Raw genomic sequence first — 19,117 nt, forward strand, 5'->3', positions numbered from 1 at the left:
TTATTTTCTCTCTCTCTCTCTCTCTCTCTCTCTCTCTCTCTCTCTCTCTCTCTCTGTGTGTGTGTGTGTGTGTGTGTGTGTGTGTGTCCATTCATGCATAGGCCACAGTGTGCATGTAGAGGTCAGAAAACAGCTTGTAGAAGTTGATTCTCTCATTCCACCAGGTGGATCCCAGAGATCTGCCATGGTTGGTAGCAAGTGCCTTCACCAAAGGGCTATCTCACTGGTGCATCTATGAGTTCTAAGGCAACATAATGTATGTGCCAGCGGATATGACAGCTGGTTCATTTGCTATCATGACAATGAACTGGCATGATCCTGAGTAGACCAGAGAGAGAAAGAGAGGTCTATAGGTGGATAAGAAGAAAGAGTGGGAGGAGGAGGGCTGAAGTCTAGTGAGCATAGGAGGGAGAGAAGGAGAAGGAAAGTGTTCCTCCTGTCTCATTGCCAAGGAGCTCAGGATTATAAAATAATCTAAGGAGCCAAGAAGGAAGCTAAAAGGACACAGCAAGCAAGGAGCCACAGAGCATCATATTGAGAAGAGTGTTAAAGAGTCCAAATGAGGGAGCTGCCAGGGAACTTGCAGGTTTCAGTTCATTCAGTGGAATGGCCACTGGGAGCAGAACAGCGATAGAGAAAACAAGAAGCATCTTAGTACCTTTGCCTCTGCTTGGTTGCTCCTGGCTGAGAACGTTAGGAACACACAACAACTGACATGCTGGAGGACTGGTAACCATGTCTGCAGGCAATGGCAGAAACAATGTTTGTGACAAAGTGTTTAGTTTTAAGTCTCAGTTACAATAATCATGTACTAAAAGTGCAAGCAAAAGTGCCAACAAGCATACCTACTCCTGGGTATTGTGAGGAATAGATAGAAAATTTTTATCCAATCAGTTACTTGTAATGCTAGAAAAGGGCACTACCACCCAAGCCCTCAGGCCTCAGGTATTCTCTGTTAAAGAGGAATAGGCAAGCAGACCAGAATGACTCTTAAATTTAAAAGGGGGGGGGGGAGTGTTGTGGGGAGTGGGAAGGATAGCCAGTATGCTCTAATGATGTACCAATAAATAAGAGACCTGCATGTGGCAGAACATTACTACCATCATAATCTTCCCATAAATGTTATATAAATAAACAAATAACAAAGAAAAGTGGCACAAGCAAGAACATTTTTCAGAGACTGAGCAGTACTCATGGAAGACCCGAAGGCATTCATGTCTATGACTCATCACAGTCTAGCTGATTAAATCCCTCCCAATACTGAAACTGTACCTACTCAAAGACCTCCATCCAGTTCCCTCATTACAGAACAAGAGGGAGACTCATACCTTGTTCACCTCCCTCCCACTCCATTGCTCTGCCCTAGGCTACTGCCACCTGAATGCCTGCTCTGGGATAATTCAGAAATAGATCCTTGGGCATAATTTCCAGAAGAAGAAGATTAAAGAGTAAGAGTAGGGTCCAAAGTTTATAAATTATAATAGGAGAAATGCTACTTCTTACACAGTAATAATTTTGGTCATTAATATAAGCAAATACTTATTAGACAGATTAGAAGGTCTAGGGATATCGCTCAGTGGCAGAGCATCTGCCTAAAACAAACTGGAACAGGCCAGAATATTTTCTCAAGAATTTACCTAATCTCTTATTAATATTTAAGCCATTTAAAAATTGCTACTGAATAATTTTACTGGTATTTTAAATGAAGTATTGATATTTATTGGGAAATAAAATAATGATGCATTGAATAAAAATAATTACTTAAAAAAAAAAAACCATATCGAACCAGCTGGGTCTAGCAGTACAACTGTAAAGTCTCAGCTTCTGGGGCGGCTGATCTGGGGCGGCTGATCTGGGGCGGCTGATCTGGGGCGGCTGATCTGGGGCGGCTGATCTGGGGCGGCTGATCTGGGGCGGCTGATCTGGGGCGGCTGATCTGGGGCGGCTGATCTGGGGCGGCTGATCTGGGGCGGCTGATCTGGGGCGGCTGATCTGGGGCGGCTGATCTTGGGGCGGCTGATCTTGGGGCGGCTGATCTGGGGCGGCTGATCTTGGGGCGGCTGATCTGGGGCGGCTGATCTGGGGCGGCTGATCTGGGGCGGCTGATCTTGGGGCGGCTGATCTTGGGGCGGCTGATCTGGGGCGGCTGATCTTGGGGCGGCTGATCTGGGGCGGCTGATCTTGGGGCGGCTGATCTTGGGCGGCTGATCTGGGACGGCTGATCTGGGGCGGCTGATCTTGGGGCGGCTGATCTGGGGCGGCTGATCTTGGGGCGGCTGATCTGGGACGGCTGATCTGGGGCGGCTGATCTGGGGCGGCTGATCTGGGGCGGCTGATCTGGGGCGGCTGATCTGGGGCGGCTGATCTGGGGCGGCTGATCTGGGGCGGCTGATCTGGGGCGGCTGATCTGGGGCGGCTGATCTGGGGCGGCTGAGGCAGGTCCTTTCGCCTCCCAAGTTCAAGTCCTATCAGGGCAACAGTATGAGTTCAAGGCCATCCTAGAAAACTAGTGAGATTCTGCTTCAAAATACAAACAGTGCTGGAACTAAAACTAAATGTAGAACACTTCCCCCCTCCAAGTGTGAGGCTCCAAGATTCAAGAGTCAGTATGAGTGAGCAAGAGAGAGACAGACACAAAGAGAGAGAAGAAGATGGAGATTAAATAATTAAAATACAGAATTAAAGATATGAAAATATTCAATATAAATTTAAAAATAATTTTAAAAATTGAAGAGTATTAGGAATATCAATATGGTAATACATCTGAATGGATAAATTCCATTAAACTAAACCAAAATTAGCACAAGAAGAAATTCATAATTTAAAAATATCAATTAATGTGTTTGAAAACAACAAAGTCATTTTCTGAAAAAAAAAAAAACAGGTACAACTTTAAAATGCATTGTATCTAACCTTAAAAAGAAACAATTAATTCAAAGTTTATACAAGCTATTCTGAAATAAAATAAAAACTAGTTTAAAAAAAGTAGGTCGTTCTATAGAACTATTATAATCTCAATTCCAATTACTGAATAAAATAGCAATAAAATCTTGTATCTGTTTTAACATGAAATAAAAATTATATACTATACAGTGCTTAAATGAACCTTATAACATATTTCAAAAACAGCAACACATTGGGATTACATAATATTTATTCTCAGAATTCAAGAATGATTCAATATTTAATCGATAAAGAATATATGTCATAAAACCCATCAAGAGGTAAATTAATAAAAGATCATATGGGGAAAGAGGTGACATCTAAAAACAGGGAAAAACTTAAAAACACATAAAAATATGATTAATACCATAACACCAAAATTGATAATTTTCAATTATAGATACCATAGAAAAATTTAATAAACAACTAAATTACAAAATAATTAAAAAGACATCTTCAATGCTTAAACAGAGTTTACTACAGAGACCTGGTAAAAATTCTGAAAATTATCAAAAGTAGAGTAACCCTGACACATTAATAAGCAAAGGATATGACAAAGTAATTTAAAGAATTTAATTTGGACTGAAGAAACTGGAAAGCTGGGAATAGACAAATCATTTAGAGACACAGTGCTTGCCTAGTGTGTAAGAAGTCCTGGGTTCAATCTTCAGTAGTACGTAAAAGAAAAGGGTAAAAACTGTAGGTCTGGACAATCCTCCTCATTGGTAGGAACAAAATTTAAAAGTCTAAGGGACTGCAATGGAAGAGAGTCTGGTGAGTCATGTTGGTGTGGATCAGGCCTTGCCTACTGAACAACTGCACCACTGTCTCACTTGGTCTTCTATGCATGTATCTCCTTCTGAAAACTCCGCAGGAAAGGCTGTGGCTCTGGGACAACAGTGAAGGAGGGTCTCAGGATCTCTCTACCCAACATTATTGCATTATCCATCCTATCTATAAAAACATGGAAGCAAACATTCCCACTGTACTCTTTCTTAAAGAAAAGGCTAGACAAGTTTTTACCTTTTTAAAATCAGATTTATAAAGACTGGCACAAAGTTTTAGGTAATAGAAAATTACTAGGTCTTTAATATTTATTCTAATTTCTGAAACAAATACAATAGTCTTGTAATTGTACTAATTATCATTATGTACAGTGGAGATCTGGAAAAAGAAGAATTGCAAATCTGAGAAAGAAAAATGGTTGACAGACAATTTGGAGAAGAGGACTGGGGTTTCAACAACTCAACAAATCACACCAGAATAATCACAGGGGTCTACCTTCATAAGCCAAACCGAAGGAGGAAAGAAAACACAAGGGAATATAGGCATGGAGAGTTTTGGTGACTTGGGCAAGCCTATGAAGTGTAGCAATAGAGCAATTCAAATCTCAGGAGAGACTAAGGGTTCCTCAGGGAGTCTCCTCTTGGGAGAAATAGAAGCTGCCTGCTGGGAGATAGAAGCAAAGGTGTCAGTAACTTCACACTCCAAATCTATGATCACTCATCAGGTAAGGACAGTCAGTCAAGGAAAAGGTCTCTAGAAGACCCTGCTGAGGCAAAAGACAGGAATGTACTTCACATGATCTCCTGATTGTGAGGCCAAAGCTCCTCTCACCATTGCTGGTGATGAAAGATACAACACTATTATATCACTTGGCAAAGACATTTATCGTTTGGAACTTGCTAACCAGGCAATCTTCACCAAAACTTTTTTTTTTCAAAGCCACAGATGTATTTAAAAGCAGTGAAATTTAACGAAGCTGTCCCCAGCATCACATCCAGGGACTTGTGCATCCTGGGCAAGTGCTTCTATAATTTAGCTACACTCCCAGCCATTCTGACATTTTCCATGCTGACAAGAAGCCATGCCTGTGGAGCAGTAAAAGATCAGTTTCAAGAAGCCATGAACTGGATCTTCAAATGGCGTCAGGTCTTTGGCTCATCTTCTCTCTCATTTATTCATACATGTATATATACATATATTCATGTTTTCTGCCTGAAATTCTCATTGAATTTGACTAATTCAATGAGTCCTTGCTACAAACAACTGGATAAGGGCTATGTTCTCACTTACCAGACAAGATGACACTGAAGTTCCCCAAACAAAGAGGAAGAAATATGAACATACACACACAATATATATAGTATTTGTTTTATGTAAAGAAACCAGATTTTTAAAATAATACTTTGGGACACAAGCATGAACTAGGATTAATAATACACTTGAAAGTACAATACAAAGCAAAGAACCTTTCTAGAAGTATTAGGGAAAGTTTATGATGTTCTTAAGGCTATGGTTTATTTCAATAACAACTTTCAAATCCTTAAACAATATGAAATGTACTAACATCTTAACTATAACCAGATTTTATATTATCCTAAGCAAGAAAAGCTGGCTGAAATACCGTTAAAAATGTTCTGATTTCTTAAAAGAGCAAATTGCGATTTTCTTAAATATCAAGAGAACAAGAAATGAGAAACAGCCATATGGCTTCACAAACTCTCTATTTAGAGGCAGCTGGAGAGAAGTATCTGCACCTGACACCAAGGAAGGATTAAAGCTGCTCCCTCAGTCAAGGCTACTAAGAGAGCAATGGTGGAAATGCTGGAAATAGCAGTGGAAAAGGAACACATGAAAAGAATAAGGAAAAATACAAGCACGCCCACCATGGACCTGTGAAGTGCTCCGCGAGCATCTCCTGACAGAGATAGGGAATGCAGCAAATGACACAGCAAGCACAGGTCTGGCTCCAGAACTTCCCACAGGACAAAGGACAAAATCATTGACAACCTAGGTCATCAATTCTGCAATTGCTTCCATCTGCCATTTCTTTGCATTTGTGTCAGTGGTTCATCCCCTCAACTTGGTGCCCAGGGAAAAGAGGAAACTAAGATCTTCTGGGCCACCAGGAGAGGACCTCTTCTAAGAAGCTTTGGTCAACAAGCAACGTATCAAGTGTTCCTTTCTTGATTTGTTGTGTAAGTACCTTTTTTCTTAGTGATCTTGTTAATAAAAAAATGTGGCTATTTAGGGTCTTGGTTATATCCTTCTCTTCTCATTAAGAAGACATAATGTCTAGTATGGATGTTGTTGTAATACAACATGCATACACTCTAAGAAGAAAGACAATATGCAACTATTTATAAAGGAGGAAAGGAGAAACACAAGAAGAAAGAAATGTCAAGGAATTGTGTACAAATAAAGATCCAACTGCCTAATCCCTGAAGAATGAAATCTCTAGTTTACCTAGGCATAACAAAAAACAAGAGTAACCTGGGTGCCCTCGATTCAGTGTACCTGGGAAAAGAAGGAAGACAAGAGTAACAGCAAGAACACTAGCCTGCCCATTCAAAGTACATTTAAGGGCTGCGGAGTCACTCTGAATGAGTAATACTTGCCACCAAAAAGACACATGCTTTCAGAGCCTATTCTCTAGCTAAGGTCATAAGCAATGGAGAAAAACAGTGCTTTGGCTTTGGCTTCCTGAAATAAGCCCAGCCTTCAGCATGTACTGAGCTGTGCTCGCCAGACCTTACCCATAGGCTGTCTGCTCGAAATTCTCCTTTGGTAATCTTTTGGCATTCGTTCTAGTGCTTCATGTTGATTAGGCCAGAGATGTCCTGATAACAATGCTTATCATCCAATCAGCCTAGCCATGTCCATGTTGCCATGTCCAGGTCATCTCCATTTTCACATATATACAAAACTCAAACCTGGCTGGAAATATACCTTCCCTATTTAGAACCCCTTGGAAACCTAAATACTGCAATACTCAACTTGCATATCCCTTGCCCTTAAGTTTCCTAGAGTGTGGCCAGGTAGAGCCTTTGGGTACAGCTCTTCATTCATGTGTTTGCAATTTCACATTTTCACCAAACCCATGGCTACATGCCATTCTGAAAAATAAGACTGCTTCTTTTTTTTTTTTTAGGCTTGAGGTCAAAATGCTTCCTGAAGATAATTTACTTTCAAAATTCAAAGTGACCATGCCTACCACAAATAACAAATACATTTTGAAATTATATGCTGAACAAAGCAAAACAGAGTAAAATAAAGGTTTTTTTTAAAAAAAATAAGGATTTTTTTAAATTTATTTTTTATTGGATATTTTATTTACATTTCAGATGCCATCCTCTTTCCCCATTTCCCCTCCCTAGAAAACCCCTATTATCCCATGACCTCTTCTCCTTTTTGCTTTTATACAATTTTTTTAAATGATAATCAAGGGCTTCATAAGTTTGGTAATGTTCAATATCAGTCAGAAGTGTAACCCAATACCCAACCTAGATATATCAACTATCTTTGACTGGCGGACACACTCGAACATCCGCCTCCATGTTCCTCCCTCCTCTCTCTCATATCCTAGCCTCTCCTCTCCTTCTCCTTATTCCTCCTCTTCCTCTCCTTACTCCTCCCACCTTAGCTCCTCCTACATATCACCCTTCCTGTTAAAATAAAACTTTTCTCTCAAAATACAATTAGAGCATAACTATAGCAATTTGTGTCAGTAAGACACAAGATAGATCTAATACCCAGTCCGTCATTTTGTTGACTAACCAGAACCTTTGTCATCTCTCTAACTAAAAGACTTAGTTCTGAACCTGGCTTTTTTCTTGGCTTTAGAATGAATGTCAGCTGAAAACCACCCTCTCAAATCTTTTCTCTCAAAGTAAATAGCCAGGATTGGCTATGAGATTATAAGTTTTCAACCCTGTCAGAAATCCAGAATGACTGAGTTAACTGAAATTATGGGAAGCACAAAGCATAGCTTCTAAAACTTAGCCAATTTATAGAGACCACTGAACACCTGGACAGTCCCTATACTACAAAACGTTGGAGCATCCAATCTTCAGCCTTCTGGCCCAGGATCATTTGACAGACCTAGTGATGCAGAATTATTAAGGGCTGATTACTCTATCTTGGCAGATGTAATCTATTTCACAAGTGTGTCCTTTTCTGGACAGTAATTTGTCTGTAGATGAAAAGAGGCAATTCTTGCCTAGTGGCTGTCTCACCACAACTGGAGTAACTCCAAAGATGCTCAATTTCTTCTTAGAATCCAAGACAGGAAGCTGTCAGGAGCAGACAGGTCTCTAATCAAAATGAACATTAATACAGAAATGTTTGTAACGTCAATTCTGTGGACTTCTGACATTTTGAAAACCAACTATCCATGTAAGGTAATCTGGACTGTTGTCTGTTAACTCCTCTCAGCTATTTCTAAATAAAATATAGAAAACACCCTAACAATAAACTCAGAGCCATGAATTTGCTATAGGCACTTAACTCACAGGCTAACCATCTAATCAGTTAAAAAAGTTAAAGAAGGACTGGGTCTAAGCCTTGTATTCCTAAATGTGTTATACAGGCACAATGCCTATCAGAGTAACAATAAAAATAAGGATTTTGAGACTTGCTTAATTCTGGCTGGAGGTATAGTTCAAGTAAAAAAAGAAGAGAGGCATAGAGGAAGGAATGGAAAAAAGGAAAGAAAAGGAAGGGGGATAATTCTGCTCTTATCAACCACAAGGTGAAATGGAACAAACTGCAGCCAATTACCAATTGCAACTCAAAGCCTATCACAAACTTTGATATAACTCTGATCAAACATGGAAGTGCCAACCACTACCCAAAACCCTGGGTGGTTCTTCCTTCCCTCTCTTATAACCAGTTTACCAGATGTCCCACTTCCTAAAAGCCTCCACAGACTCTGAAAATATACTAAGCATTCTATGAGTTTCTTACTCTGTTGCAGAGAGAGGTTCCAACTTAAAAAAAAAAAAAAAAAAAAAGCCAAATCATGTGCTGTAAGAAAATGTCAAACAGATGCCCAAGACTCACCTTTGTCAGGAGTATAGATTGACAATTTCTTAACACCATCAACCAGTCCACTGGTGTTGCCATGTCTATCTTCTGAGTCGCTGTCATCAAACTGAGCCTCTATGATGACATCAGGACCACTCCAGTCTTTGGGGGACTGCTGTAGGGGCTGGTGTCCACAGCACTCCTCGGGGATGTCAGCTTCAGAAGTAGCTTCTGTTTCTTTGTCATTGCTTTCTGTTTTAACTGCCTGAATAATGGAGAAGAAAAATTTCTAAAGCACTGAAGGCAGCTGACAATACTAGAGAGTCATAACATATGACTGGAAAATAATAGACCTTTATTCTCCTGATGCACAGACTACCCTAGGTAGATAAGCAAGCCAGCAACGTCAGTATAATTATTATTATACCCCTAATAATGACTTCTAGATAAGATGATAGACTCCATGTTGCTTCCTTGAGGCCAAATAAAGAAAAGTTAGAATAAGGAAAGATAGACTCTGTTCCAAAGAGAGGGAAGAAGGAGCTTCAGAAATTTAAAAAAAAAAAAAAAAAACAAAAAAAAAAAAAAAAAAAAAACAGAAAAAAACAACAACAAAAAACATAGTGATACAACACTGAGAAGTACAGAAAAAAACATGAGCAATGCCCAAACAGCAACTAGCCAAGCCAAACAAAATGGAGGGGGAGGGGTGTAGGCAAGTAGGAAATAGAAGCATCATCCAAAAGCAAATTTTCTCTTCTCTGGATGGCTACAAGCAGTTGATCCCTAAAAAGGAGGTTTCTCGGGAAAAAAAAAAAAAAAAATCCCTAAGAAAATTCAAAGAGGTATTCAAAACAGCAGATGCACAAAGCACAACACGGGAACACAAGGAACATGAAAAAGCAGGGTAACATGGCTTGTCCAAAAGACCACAGGTCTTCAAGCACTGAAATGGGTAAAGTGCTATATGACAATTTCAAAAGTTTGCTGGTGAAAACTATCAGTCAGCTCAAAGATAAATACAGATAAACTCAGTCCAGGACTGGAAATGGGAGTCAGCAAACTTGAGTGGAAAATTAACAAAATGGATGAGATTGTCAGCAATATGGATGAAAAGGTCAACATGGAAGAAAATGTCAGCAAAGGAAACAGACAACAACAAAAGCAAACAGAAATGTTGGAAATTAACAACTCAATGAATCAAATAAAAACACATTAGAAGCCTTCACCCACAGACTCGTCTAGCAGGAAAGAAGATATTGGGAACAAAGAGCAAAGCTAATAACATTTGACATTCAAATACCAATAAGGAAAAAGCAAATGTGGCTACAACACCCAGGAACTCCAGCATACAATCCAAAGAACACACAGGAAAGCAGGAGGAACTAAGATAAAGGTAAGTGCTGCCCCAAGAACATAAGATGTTGAGGAAAAGACAAAATAAAATGTAAGAGTTTATTAAAATGTTCTCATAAAGATATAAGGCCTTGGGGATGGAGAGACAACTTGGCAGTTTAGAGCAGGAGTTGCTCTCATGGAGGACCAGAGTTTGGTTCCCAGCACGCACATGAGGCTGTAACCCAGCCTGTTATTCTGGGGGATTTCATGCCCTTTCTAACCTCCAGAGGCATCTATGTTCATCAGGCAGGTACACACACAGACAAACATGCATACACACAAACACACAAATGCACACATGCATGCACACACACACACCAAACAAACAAATAAATATTTTGACACTATATAAAGCCTAATTCTTTATGTTGGCCTGAAATCAAATTGGTTAAGATGCTAAAGAATATGAGAATGAGCCAGGTTACTAGCAGCACAGTATTGTTTTGAAAAGAGCTCTGAGCAAGTTCTTATTGTGCTTATATTTGTGAAGGACCTACTGAGTTTAACCAGATTTCAAAATATACATCTACTTTCAGAGAGCAGATTAATAGTCTAAGTAAATCACATAAAGACTGTGCTTAATGAAAGATTCATCATACACAGGGCAGAAAAGTTAATAGATTCTTTCCATAATACTAAAATGCTATGGTTTTCAATTGCTATAACTATCCAAAGATGACTAATGTTATAATGTTCACTTAGGAAATCAGAGTGAAGTAATATAAAGAAAATCACAGTCATAATAACTGTAAGAACATATATATATAAATTTGAAAAAATGGCTTTATGAAATTATAACAACAGAAAACCTCATATCTAATGGTTAGTTTTTCCAAGCAAAATCAAGCCTTTTTAACAATTATTTAAAAATAAAAAATAAATTTAGAGTGGCAGATCACACTTATATACACCAAGTATTCAGGAGACTAAGGCATGGGGATTAAATTTGAGGCCACTAGAAAATGAATCTTTTTTGTTGTTTTTGTTGAAAAGTTAAAAATTCCTTAATTTTTTATTCCTGGTACCACTACCACAATTTACAGGGCAACATACCTGATGTAATGAAAAGAAAAAGACAAAGCTACAACAGATAAAAGACCTCAGGAATGTACATCTAATTGACACTAAATTGCCTTAATCAATAGCTGCACTTTTTGCAAACTGTGGCTCTGACAGTCCTGAACAGGAAGGGTTTCCTGTTTAAGCTGCAGTAACTTTTCTGACTACGGATCATTGTTCCTTCTGTGCCAGATTCTTACAGTTCCTCTACTGCATTTGGGATGACTGTCTCAAAGTAACCTGCAGCTTTCCTGACAACTCCTTGCTCTCTCTCCTGCTAAGAACTGTAGCCGTTTCTGTTTTGTTTGAAAACCTTCTGCTACCATACCCACCACTTCTATCTCCAGATCCATAGCCACCACCATAGGAACTGTCTGAGCTTCTTCCACCAAAACTGCCCCCCTTCATGGTTCCATAATTTGATTGCTGCTGTCCACTATAATTTCCAAAGTCAATAGTTCCCACCACCATAGTTACCTCCACCAAAATATCCTCCTTCACTGTAACCATCATATCCTCCTGCACTACCACCATATCCACCACCTTGGTTTCCATATCCCGGTCCACCACCTCCATAACCTCCTCTACTACTGTAACCAGGACCACCACCATAGTTGCCACCATCACCTCCAAATCCATTATATCCACCATCATCACCTCCATAACTACCTCTGCTGCCACCACCTCTACCACCATAGCCTCCTCTTCCACCAAAGTTTCCTCCATGACCAAGGTTTCCTCCATGACCCATGAAGTTGCCAGATCCACCTCCACGACCTCTCTGTGATCCAGCAGACTGCATCTCTTGTTTAGAAAGGGCCTTTTTCACTTCACAATTATGCCCATTAATAGTGTGGTATTTCTGAACAACAATTTCATCAACTGTGTCATGATCATCAAAAGTTACAAAAGCAAACCCTCTCTTTTTCCCACTCTGCCTGTCTTCCATAACTTCTATGGTTTCAATCTTGCCATATTTTTCAAAGTAGTCTCTCAGATTATATTCTTCCATATCCTCTTTAATACCACCAACAAAATTTTCTTCACTGTTAAATGGGCACCAGGCTTTACAGAAGCCTCTCTAGAAACAGCTCTCTTTGGTTCCACCACATGCCCATCAACCTTGTGTGGCCCAGCACACATTGCAGCATCCACCTCTTCAACACAAGAGTAGGTCACAAAACCAAAGCCTCTGGAACGTTTTGTTTGGGGATCTCTTATTACCACACAGTCTGTAAGTGTGCCCCATTTCTCAAAATGTTCTTTTAAGCTATCATCTGTGGTTTCAAAGCTCAGACCACCAATAAACAGCTTCCTCAGCTGCTCTGGTTCCTTCGGATCATGGCCCTCCATTTTGAGACCGGACTCGCCTCTTCCAACTTGAGTTCAATATAGAAAATGAATTTTAAGACAGTCTGTATTAACTTCCCAAAAGTTAACAGTAACCCAAAAAAAACAGATTTCCCCAGATCCTTTTCTGCAATAGCATATGTAAATGAAACTACATTACACTGACATTCCATTAAAAAAACAGCTCTTCCCTCTCCCCTTCACCTTACAAAAAATCCTATATACCTATAACATAAATAAATCCTGTATGTCAATACATAAATGCATACATGTCCCAAAGTAGATCATTTTAAAAATTGAGTATGGTGGCACATATCTGTAATACCAGTACTTGGGGCTGAGGCAGAAGAATCAGGAGTTTAATGCTAGTCTGGGCTACATAAGACTCTAGAGCAGTGATTCTCAACCTATAGTTTGGGGTCCCTTTGGCAAATCTCTATCTCCAAAAATACTTATGTTACAATTAATAACAGTAGTAAAATTGCAGTTATGAAGTAGGAACAAAAATAATGAGCTGGGCAGTGGTGGCGCACACCTTTAATCCCAGCACTTGGGAGGCAGAGGCAGGCGGATTTCTGAGTTCGAGGGCAGCCTGGTCTACAGAGTGAGTTCCAGGACAGCCAGGGCTACACAGAGAAATCCTGTCTTGAAAAGCCAAAAAATAAAAAAAATAAATAATAATAATAATAATGTTATGGCTGGGGGTCAGCACACCATGAGGAAATATACTAAAGGGCCACAGCACTGGGAACGCTGACAACCTCTGCTTTAGAGAGAAAGGAGGAAGGAAGTGAGAGAAAGAGGGGAGGAGAGGAGAGAACTAGGAGAAAGACCAATGAGAGAGGGAGAAAAGGGAAGAGGAGCAGAGACAAGGAAAGGAGAGGAGAAGATGAGAAAGAAAAAGAAAGGAGAAGTAGTAAGCTGCTGAAGAAAAAGACTGACAGAAAACCCATTCAACTAATCTAAATAAATGTAGAAGTGTAATACTGTTTAGGAGCATCTGTCCAAAATCACCCTCAAACAATGAGCTTAACAATAGGTTTGTCAGAGCATCCCAAACAAGCAGGTGAAGCAGCCTAAGTCCCAGGCAGGGTGTCTACAACCAGACATTGTTCTATTGTCCTATCACAGAGGACAACAAAATACTGACAGGGTAAGAGGTCACACTCAAACAGTCTCCATGATCGCCCTCTCCTTCCCCCTGGTTCCCTCTTCCTGTCCCTCTTCCCAAAACCTCTTGTGTTTGTTTTTTCCAGTGGGATGGGGTGTTTGAGGATTATTTGCTTATCTGTTTTTGAGATGAAAATAGGGAACCATAGGTATATGCCAACTTACCCAGCTTTCTAAAAAAACCGTAGGCAAAGAGCTTATGCCTTTAATTTCTACTATGCGTTGATTTCTACCACTACTGCTTTCAAAAATGAGTTCATTCCCACAGACTACTGAGAAAATATCACATACAGAAACAGAGTTCTGATTTAACACAAAATAAAGACTGACCCACCTCACATCTTTCCCTGAATGTAAGCATATATAAGGATTCTTAAATTGGCATGATTCTGCCCAACTACTTATTAAGAACTGTACTTTGCTGGCACAATATTGGCACAGATATTATGGAAGTAACTGATCAGCTTTTGGTTGGATTTAAAGCCCACTCCATGAAACAGGACCCATAGCCCTGTTAATGAGGCCAAGAACCTAGACAGGACCTGGGTCCTAGGGAAAACCTACTACTATTATTCTGCTGAACATAATAATAGTATGATGATGATGACTTCTAATGATATATTGCTATACTCAGAGATCAATGTATCACTGAACCTACATCAAAGACACTTTTTCTAGCAGTAGATAGTAATTAATATCTATCTATCTATCTATCTATCTATCTATCTATCTATCTATGTTATGAGTATATAGAAACCCGTAATGTAAAATGTGCAGAGAGTAAAAGGCTTCAGAGGGTCCTATCTAAATGGGATATCTTTATCAATATCCCTTCCCTCAAGGCTCAGGGTTCTATGCATAAGAGGAATTGGAAATATTCTAAGAGCTAGAGGGGATAAACAACTTCAAGGAAATAGCATTTCTAGACACAACAAGGCTGATGCACATCAGAACACACAGAGACTGTGACAGCATGCACAAGACCCGTATTAAGTTCAAGCCAGACAAATTCTCAGCAAGACAGGGGCAAGTAGAAACAAAGTCCCACCCCTGGCCAAGAAGATATATAATTTATAGTTTCTAGAAGGGGGAGAATAAGTTTTATTCAATGGAGTGACAATGAGTCTGTTTATCAGCTATACTCTAGGGTGCAGGTTTCATGCTCAGAAGTAGTTGGCCAACACAAATTTGGACTACCAGTTTGTTTGTGAAGGGGTGGCTTTTGTTGTGTTTTGGTTTTGTTTTATGGGTTTTCTGTGTGTGTGTGTGTGAGTGTGGGGGGGTGTGGGGGTGTGTGTGTGCGTGCGCGTGCGAGCGTGCATGTAAGTAGGGAGAAGTAGGCTATAGGAGGAGTTGAGACATAAGGAAAGAATGTGACCAAAAGACATCATATGAAAAAAAATTTTAAAGAATTGTTTTTTGTGTACAAAGATCAAGAAATCACTACTGGGAAGAAGAGATTCACTGAAAGCAATAACTAGAATACAATAAAATTAGCTACATGGTACATTTTTTCATTTATTTATAGTTCTGGGAATTGACCCTAGACACATACTATGCAAGCACTCGACTACTTTTAGCCCAATCCTACTATATAGCACATTGCAAAACTAAGCCAGTTAAACACTGTTTTATATCACTAAACTCAAGAATGAATATGTGTGGCTAGGAAGATAGTTTAGTCAGATAAATGACTGTTACACAAACACCTGTATTTAAATACCCCAAAACACCTGTATTTAAATACCCAAAACTCATAAAAAGCTAGATAGAATGGCACATATTTGCAACTCAAGGACTGACAGTGGAATAGAGAGAGAAACAGAACAAGAAAATCCCTGAAGCAATCTGGCCAGCCAGTCTAGCTGAAGCAATGAGATTTGGTCTCAGAGATGAAAAGTAGCATGGAAAAAAAATCTGACCAACCTAAGACCCCACTACTCACACATACAGACAGACAGACACACACACACACACACGCACACGCACACGCATACACACACACAGAGAGAGAGAGAGAGAGAGAGAGAGAGAGAGAGAGAGAGAGAATATATTACTTTTTTAGGTATTGCATTCACTTTTGAACTACAGAAGCAAAAACAATGCTATAATGCTATAATGGGATTTCATGAATAAACCAAGTCACTTAAAATTGGGCAACTACAATATAAATATGTATTTTAAAATTTCTTTATTCTTGTTTGTTAATCTAAGACACATATGAACAAATCAAGGGACAGTGAGATGAGTCAAGTTAAGTCTTATATCCCATGAACTGGCTCTTCAAAGCTGTTCTCTCATCTCCACATACATATTGTAGCATGAATGAGCACACAGTTAAATACACATACCTGCACACACAACAACAATCAACTAAAAAAGAGAGAATAAAGCAAAAGGCATGGTGGGGGACAGATTACCATGAGCTCTCAAGATGTAAAAACTGTGCACTTTTGAATCCTTCCATATTACATTGTGGTTAGTGTCAAGATGCAGGACTCCTTGGAGACATGGCTAATTTAGGACATAGACAAGGTAAACCTTGAACATCTTGTCTTACTGGAATAACAAAGAAACTACGAAACTATATGAGCATCTTGTCTAAAGGACTCAAGAATGATCATGAAAGGGTTCTCTGGGGAGCCTTAGTCAACTGTAAGCATTTAACCTAGCTTTCTTATACAACCTACACACCAGAGTATCCAAACAACTCAATGAGGTAAAGTTCTTCATTGAAGAACGGATTCAGTTAAATTCAGAAGAAATAAAAGGATCACTATTTGACTACTTTCACTTGGATTTGGGGGATGATCATTAATGATTCCTAAAAAAGCAAAAAGTCTTAAGATGGTTGGGAAAGAGTTTTAAAGTAGAAAGGCCCAACTAGCAATATCTGGTTCTACCAAATGCTACAAGCAAAAGAACCACAAGCTCTTCTCCACTCCTTATAAGACTAAGTGTACACCATCACTTACAAAGTATTTCCCCAAACTAAATATGAATCATATCTGATAAAGGAAGCTGAAGGAATAATAACATTTTAAAGAACAGCAGAATGTTTTTACATATATACATGTGCACACACATATGTGTAGAAATACGAAATACACATGCAAAAAATGAGGTGAACAGCAATCAAAGAACACACCCACATTAAACTCTACAGGCATGTAAATAGGCATGCAAATACACACACACATGCACAAATACAAACATATATACCACACACACACACACACACACACACACACACACAAGAAGATTAAACTTCCCTTTATCCTCAGATATCATAAAAGAAAATTAAAAAAAATAAGCATAGAAGTGTTTACATCTAGAATATATAAAGACTTCCTACATATCCATGAAAGGCAGAAATGTACTAGAACAGCAGGGAAGAGGATAGGATTTCTGGACAAGAATAGAAATGTCTATAGGAAGAACAACAATATCAACCAACCAGACCCCCACAGGGCTCCCAGGGACTAAACCACCAACCAAAGAGTACATATGGAGGGACCCATGGCACCAGCTGCATATGTAGCAGAGGATGGCCTTGTTGGGCATCAATGGGAGAAGAGGCCCTTGGTCCTGTAAAGGCTCAATGCTCCAGTGTAGGGGAATGCCAGGGGATGAGGTGGGAGTGGTAGGTAGGTGGGGGACTACCCTCATAGAAGCAGGGGGAGGGAGAATGAGATAGGGGGTTGTGGAGGGTAAACCTGGAAAAGGGATAACATTTGAAATGTTATGAAATATATACGAAATACATACATACATACATACATACATACATACATAAAATATCCAATAAATAAAGAAATGTTCACAAGTCAATAAATATATAGGATACCCAGCCCCACTAGATATCAGAGAAACACAAGTTAAACATCTCTGCAGATCTACAGCTGGAGAAAAAAAAGCTAAAACTACTGAAAGTATCAATGTTCACAGAATGCACAGTGATACACTGTGGGTAGGAAGGAAAACTGGTCCAGCCCTTTCTTAGCTAGATTTGGGCTGTGAGATAAAGAAAACACAGTTCCACTGATTCCTAAGCCCTAGTTTAGTCCACTACACTGCTTCCCCTGCCTTGGGATAAATATATGAATGAAAGAAGTCCAAACTGAGAGAGATACACTTGCAAAAGAAATGAGCAAGAGAAAACCTAAGTTGTCCCTTAGGAATGGAGAGCAATGGTGAGACACACAGTCAGAGTGAGGAAGTATGGAGATGCCAATGTAAGGAGCTCTGACATCTTTTGCTGAGTCTACTCTGTACAGCAGGGAAGAACTGTGCACGATCCACAGCCAACTGAAGCTCTGCTACTTCCCAGGAGAGCTAACTCTGAAAATTACACTCTTTGAGTCTTGGTCTGCTATCTTTAAAGTGGGGATAAAACTATTAAGTTATCATAAAGTTGTGGGAACTGAGGTAGCTCTGAGATGCCTGGAACAAAAACTGAAATCTAGGAACAGTTCAGTAAAGGGAGATGTGCTTTGTCTTAAGGCCTGGAAAGTCCAAGATCTGAAGGAGCATTCAGGGGCAGCTGGAAATGGAGATCCAGAAACTGGAGCACTGGGACCCAGACTTTTGACTACTACAGTCTGGCAGTTAGCCGTAGTGCTTCAGTCTAAGTGTCAGTAGAAAATAGTGCTGTGGGAAGACTCTAAAAGAGAGTCCAATAAGAGGCGAGAGTAAATATATAAAGTTGTGAAAATGGGAATCATAGTGAACTCACATAAGGACAAATCTTCCTGTGCTTTTGCACATGATAGCTGATCTGATCCACACAATGGTCTTCAGTGGTACAGGAAAGAGCAATCAAGGTCATACCATCTCATGAAAGAGAATAAGGTTCAGATATGTCAACCCCATAGCTTCTAAGTGTCAAGCACTGAGATATGAACTTAGGGTTAGGGTTCTAAATTCAGCCACCATTTTTGGTCCCAGACTCCCTAGAAACATCTCCTCCCTAGATAAAAGACAGGCTTAGAATGAACTTCATATACCTAGCTGTTGTTACTCAATGCTGACTGTGAGAAACATCTCACAGAGCAAGAACCATCTCTTCAATTTGTTTGTGTGCAAGTAATTAAAATTCAAAACCCAGTTCTTTGCCAAACATTCCTCTGCTAACCTCCCTCTCTAAGAAGTGTTCTTTGGCCTTCCTCTGGCCACTGCTAGCCTCTGCTATTCCTTCACTGCAAGCGTCCTTGAGCAGGCTACATCCCCAGGCATGTTCACATTTCACTCTCCCACAGATAGCAAATTAAGACATAGTCATTATTGTGTCTTGCATGATTTTCCATAATGTTTGCACATAAAACACACTCAGTAAATATTTGTTTCTTCTGAGTAGAGTAAAACTTGAATTAGCTGTTTAAAAAATTAT

The 19,117-nt window shown here is 39.6% G+C and overlaps 1 protein-coding gene and 1 pseudogene across 6 annotated transcripts in view; both read right to left on the reverse strand.

Moving 5' to 3' along the window:
- Dis3l2 (DIS3 like 3'-5' exoribonuclease 2) overlaps positions 1 to 19,117 on the reverse strand; it is a 309,644-nt gene that overhangs the window by 194,142 nt on the left and 96,385 nt on the right. For 3 of the 6 annotated variants that reach the window (XM_076914866.1, XM_076914868.1, XM_076914867.1), the window contains 2 exons: positions 8,788 to 9,016; positions 659 to 739 (listed from right to left, as the gene is read on the reverse strand). In XM_076914866.1, coding sequence (XP_076770981.1) covers positions 659 to 739; positions 8,788 to 9,016 — 310 coding nt within the window. The remainder of the gene's footprint in view (positions 1 to 658; positions 740 to 8,787; positions 9,017 to 19,117) is intronic. The other 3 variants (XM_034521596.2, XM_034521593.2, XM_034521594.2) reach the window with 1 other exon arrangement.
- LOC117722700 (heterogeneous nuclear ribonucleoprotein A3-like) lies at positions 11,416 to 12,583 on the reverse strand (annotated as a pseudogene).

Source organism: Arvicanthis niloticus, chromosome 17 (assembly GCF_011762505.2).
Source record: "Arvicanthis niloticus isolate mArvNil1 chromosome 17, mArvNil1.pat.X, whole genome shotgun sequence".
In the NCBI taxonomy this organism is placed as follows: Eukaryota; Metazoa; Chordata; class Mammalia; order Rodentia; family Muridae; genus Arvicanthis; species Arvicanthis niloticus.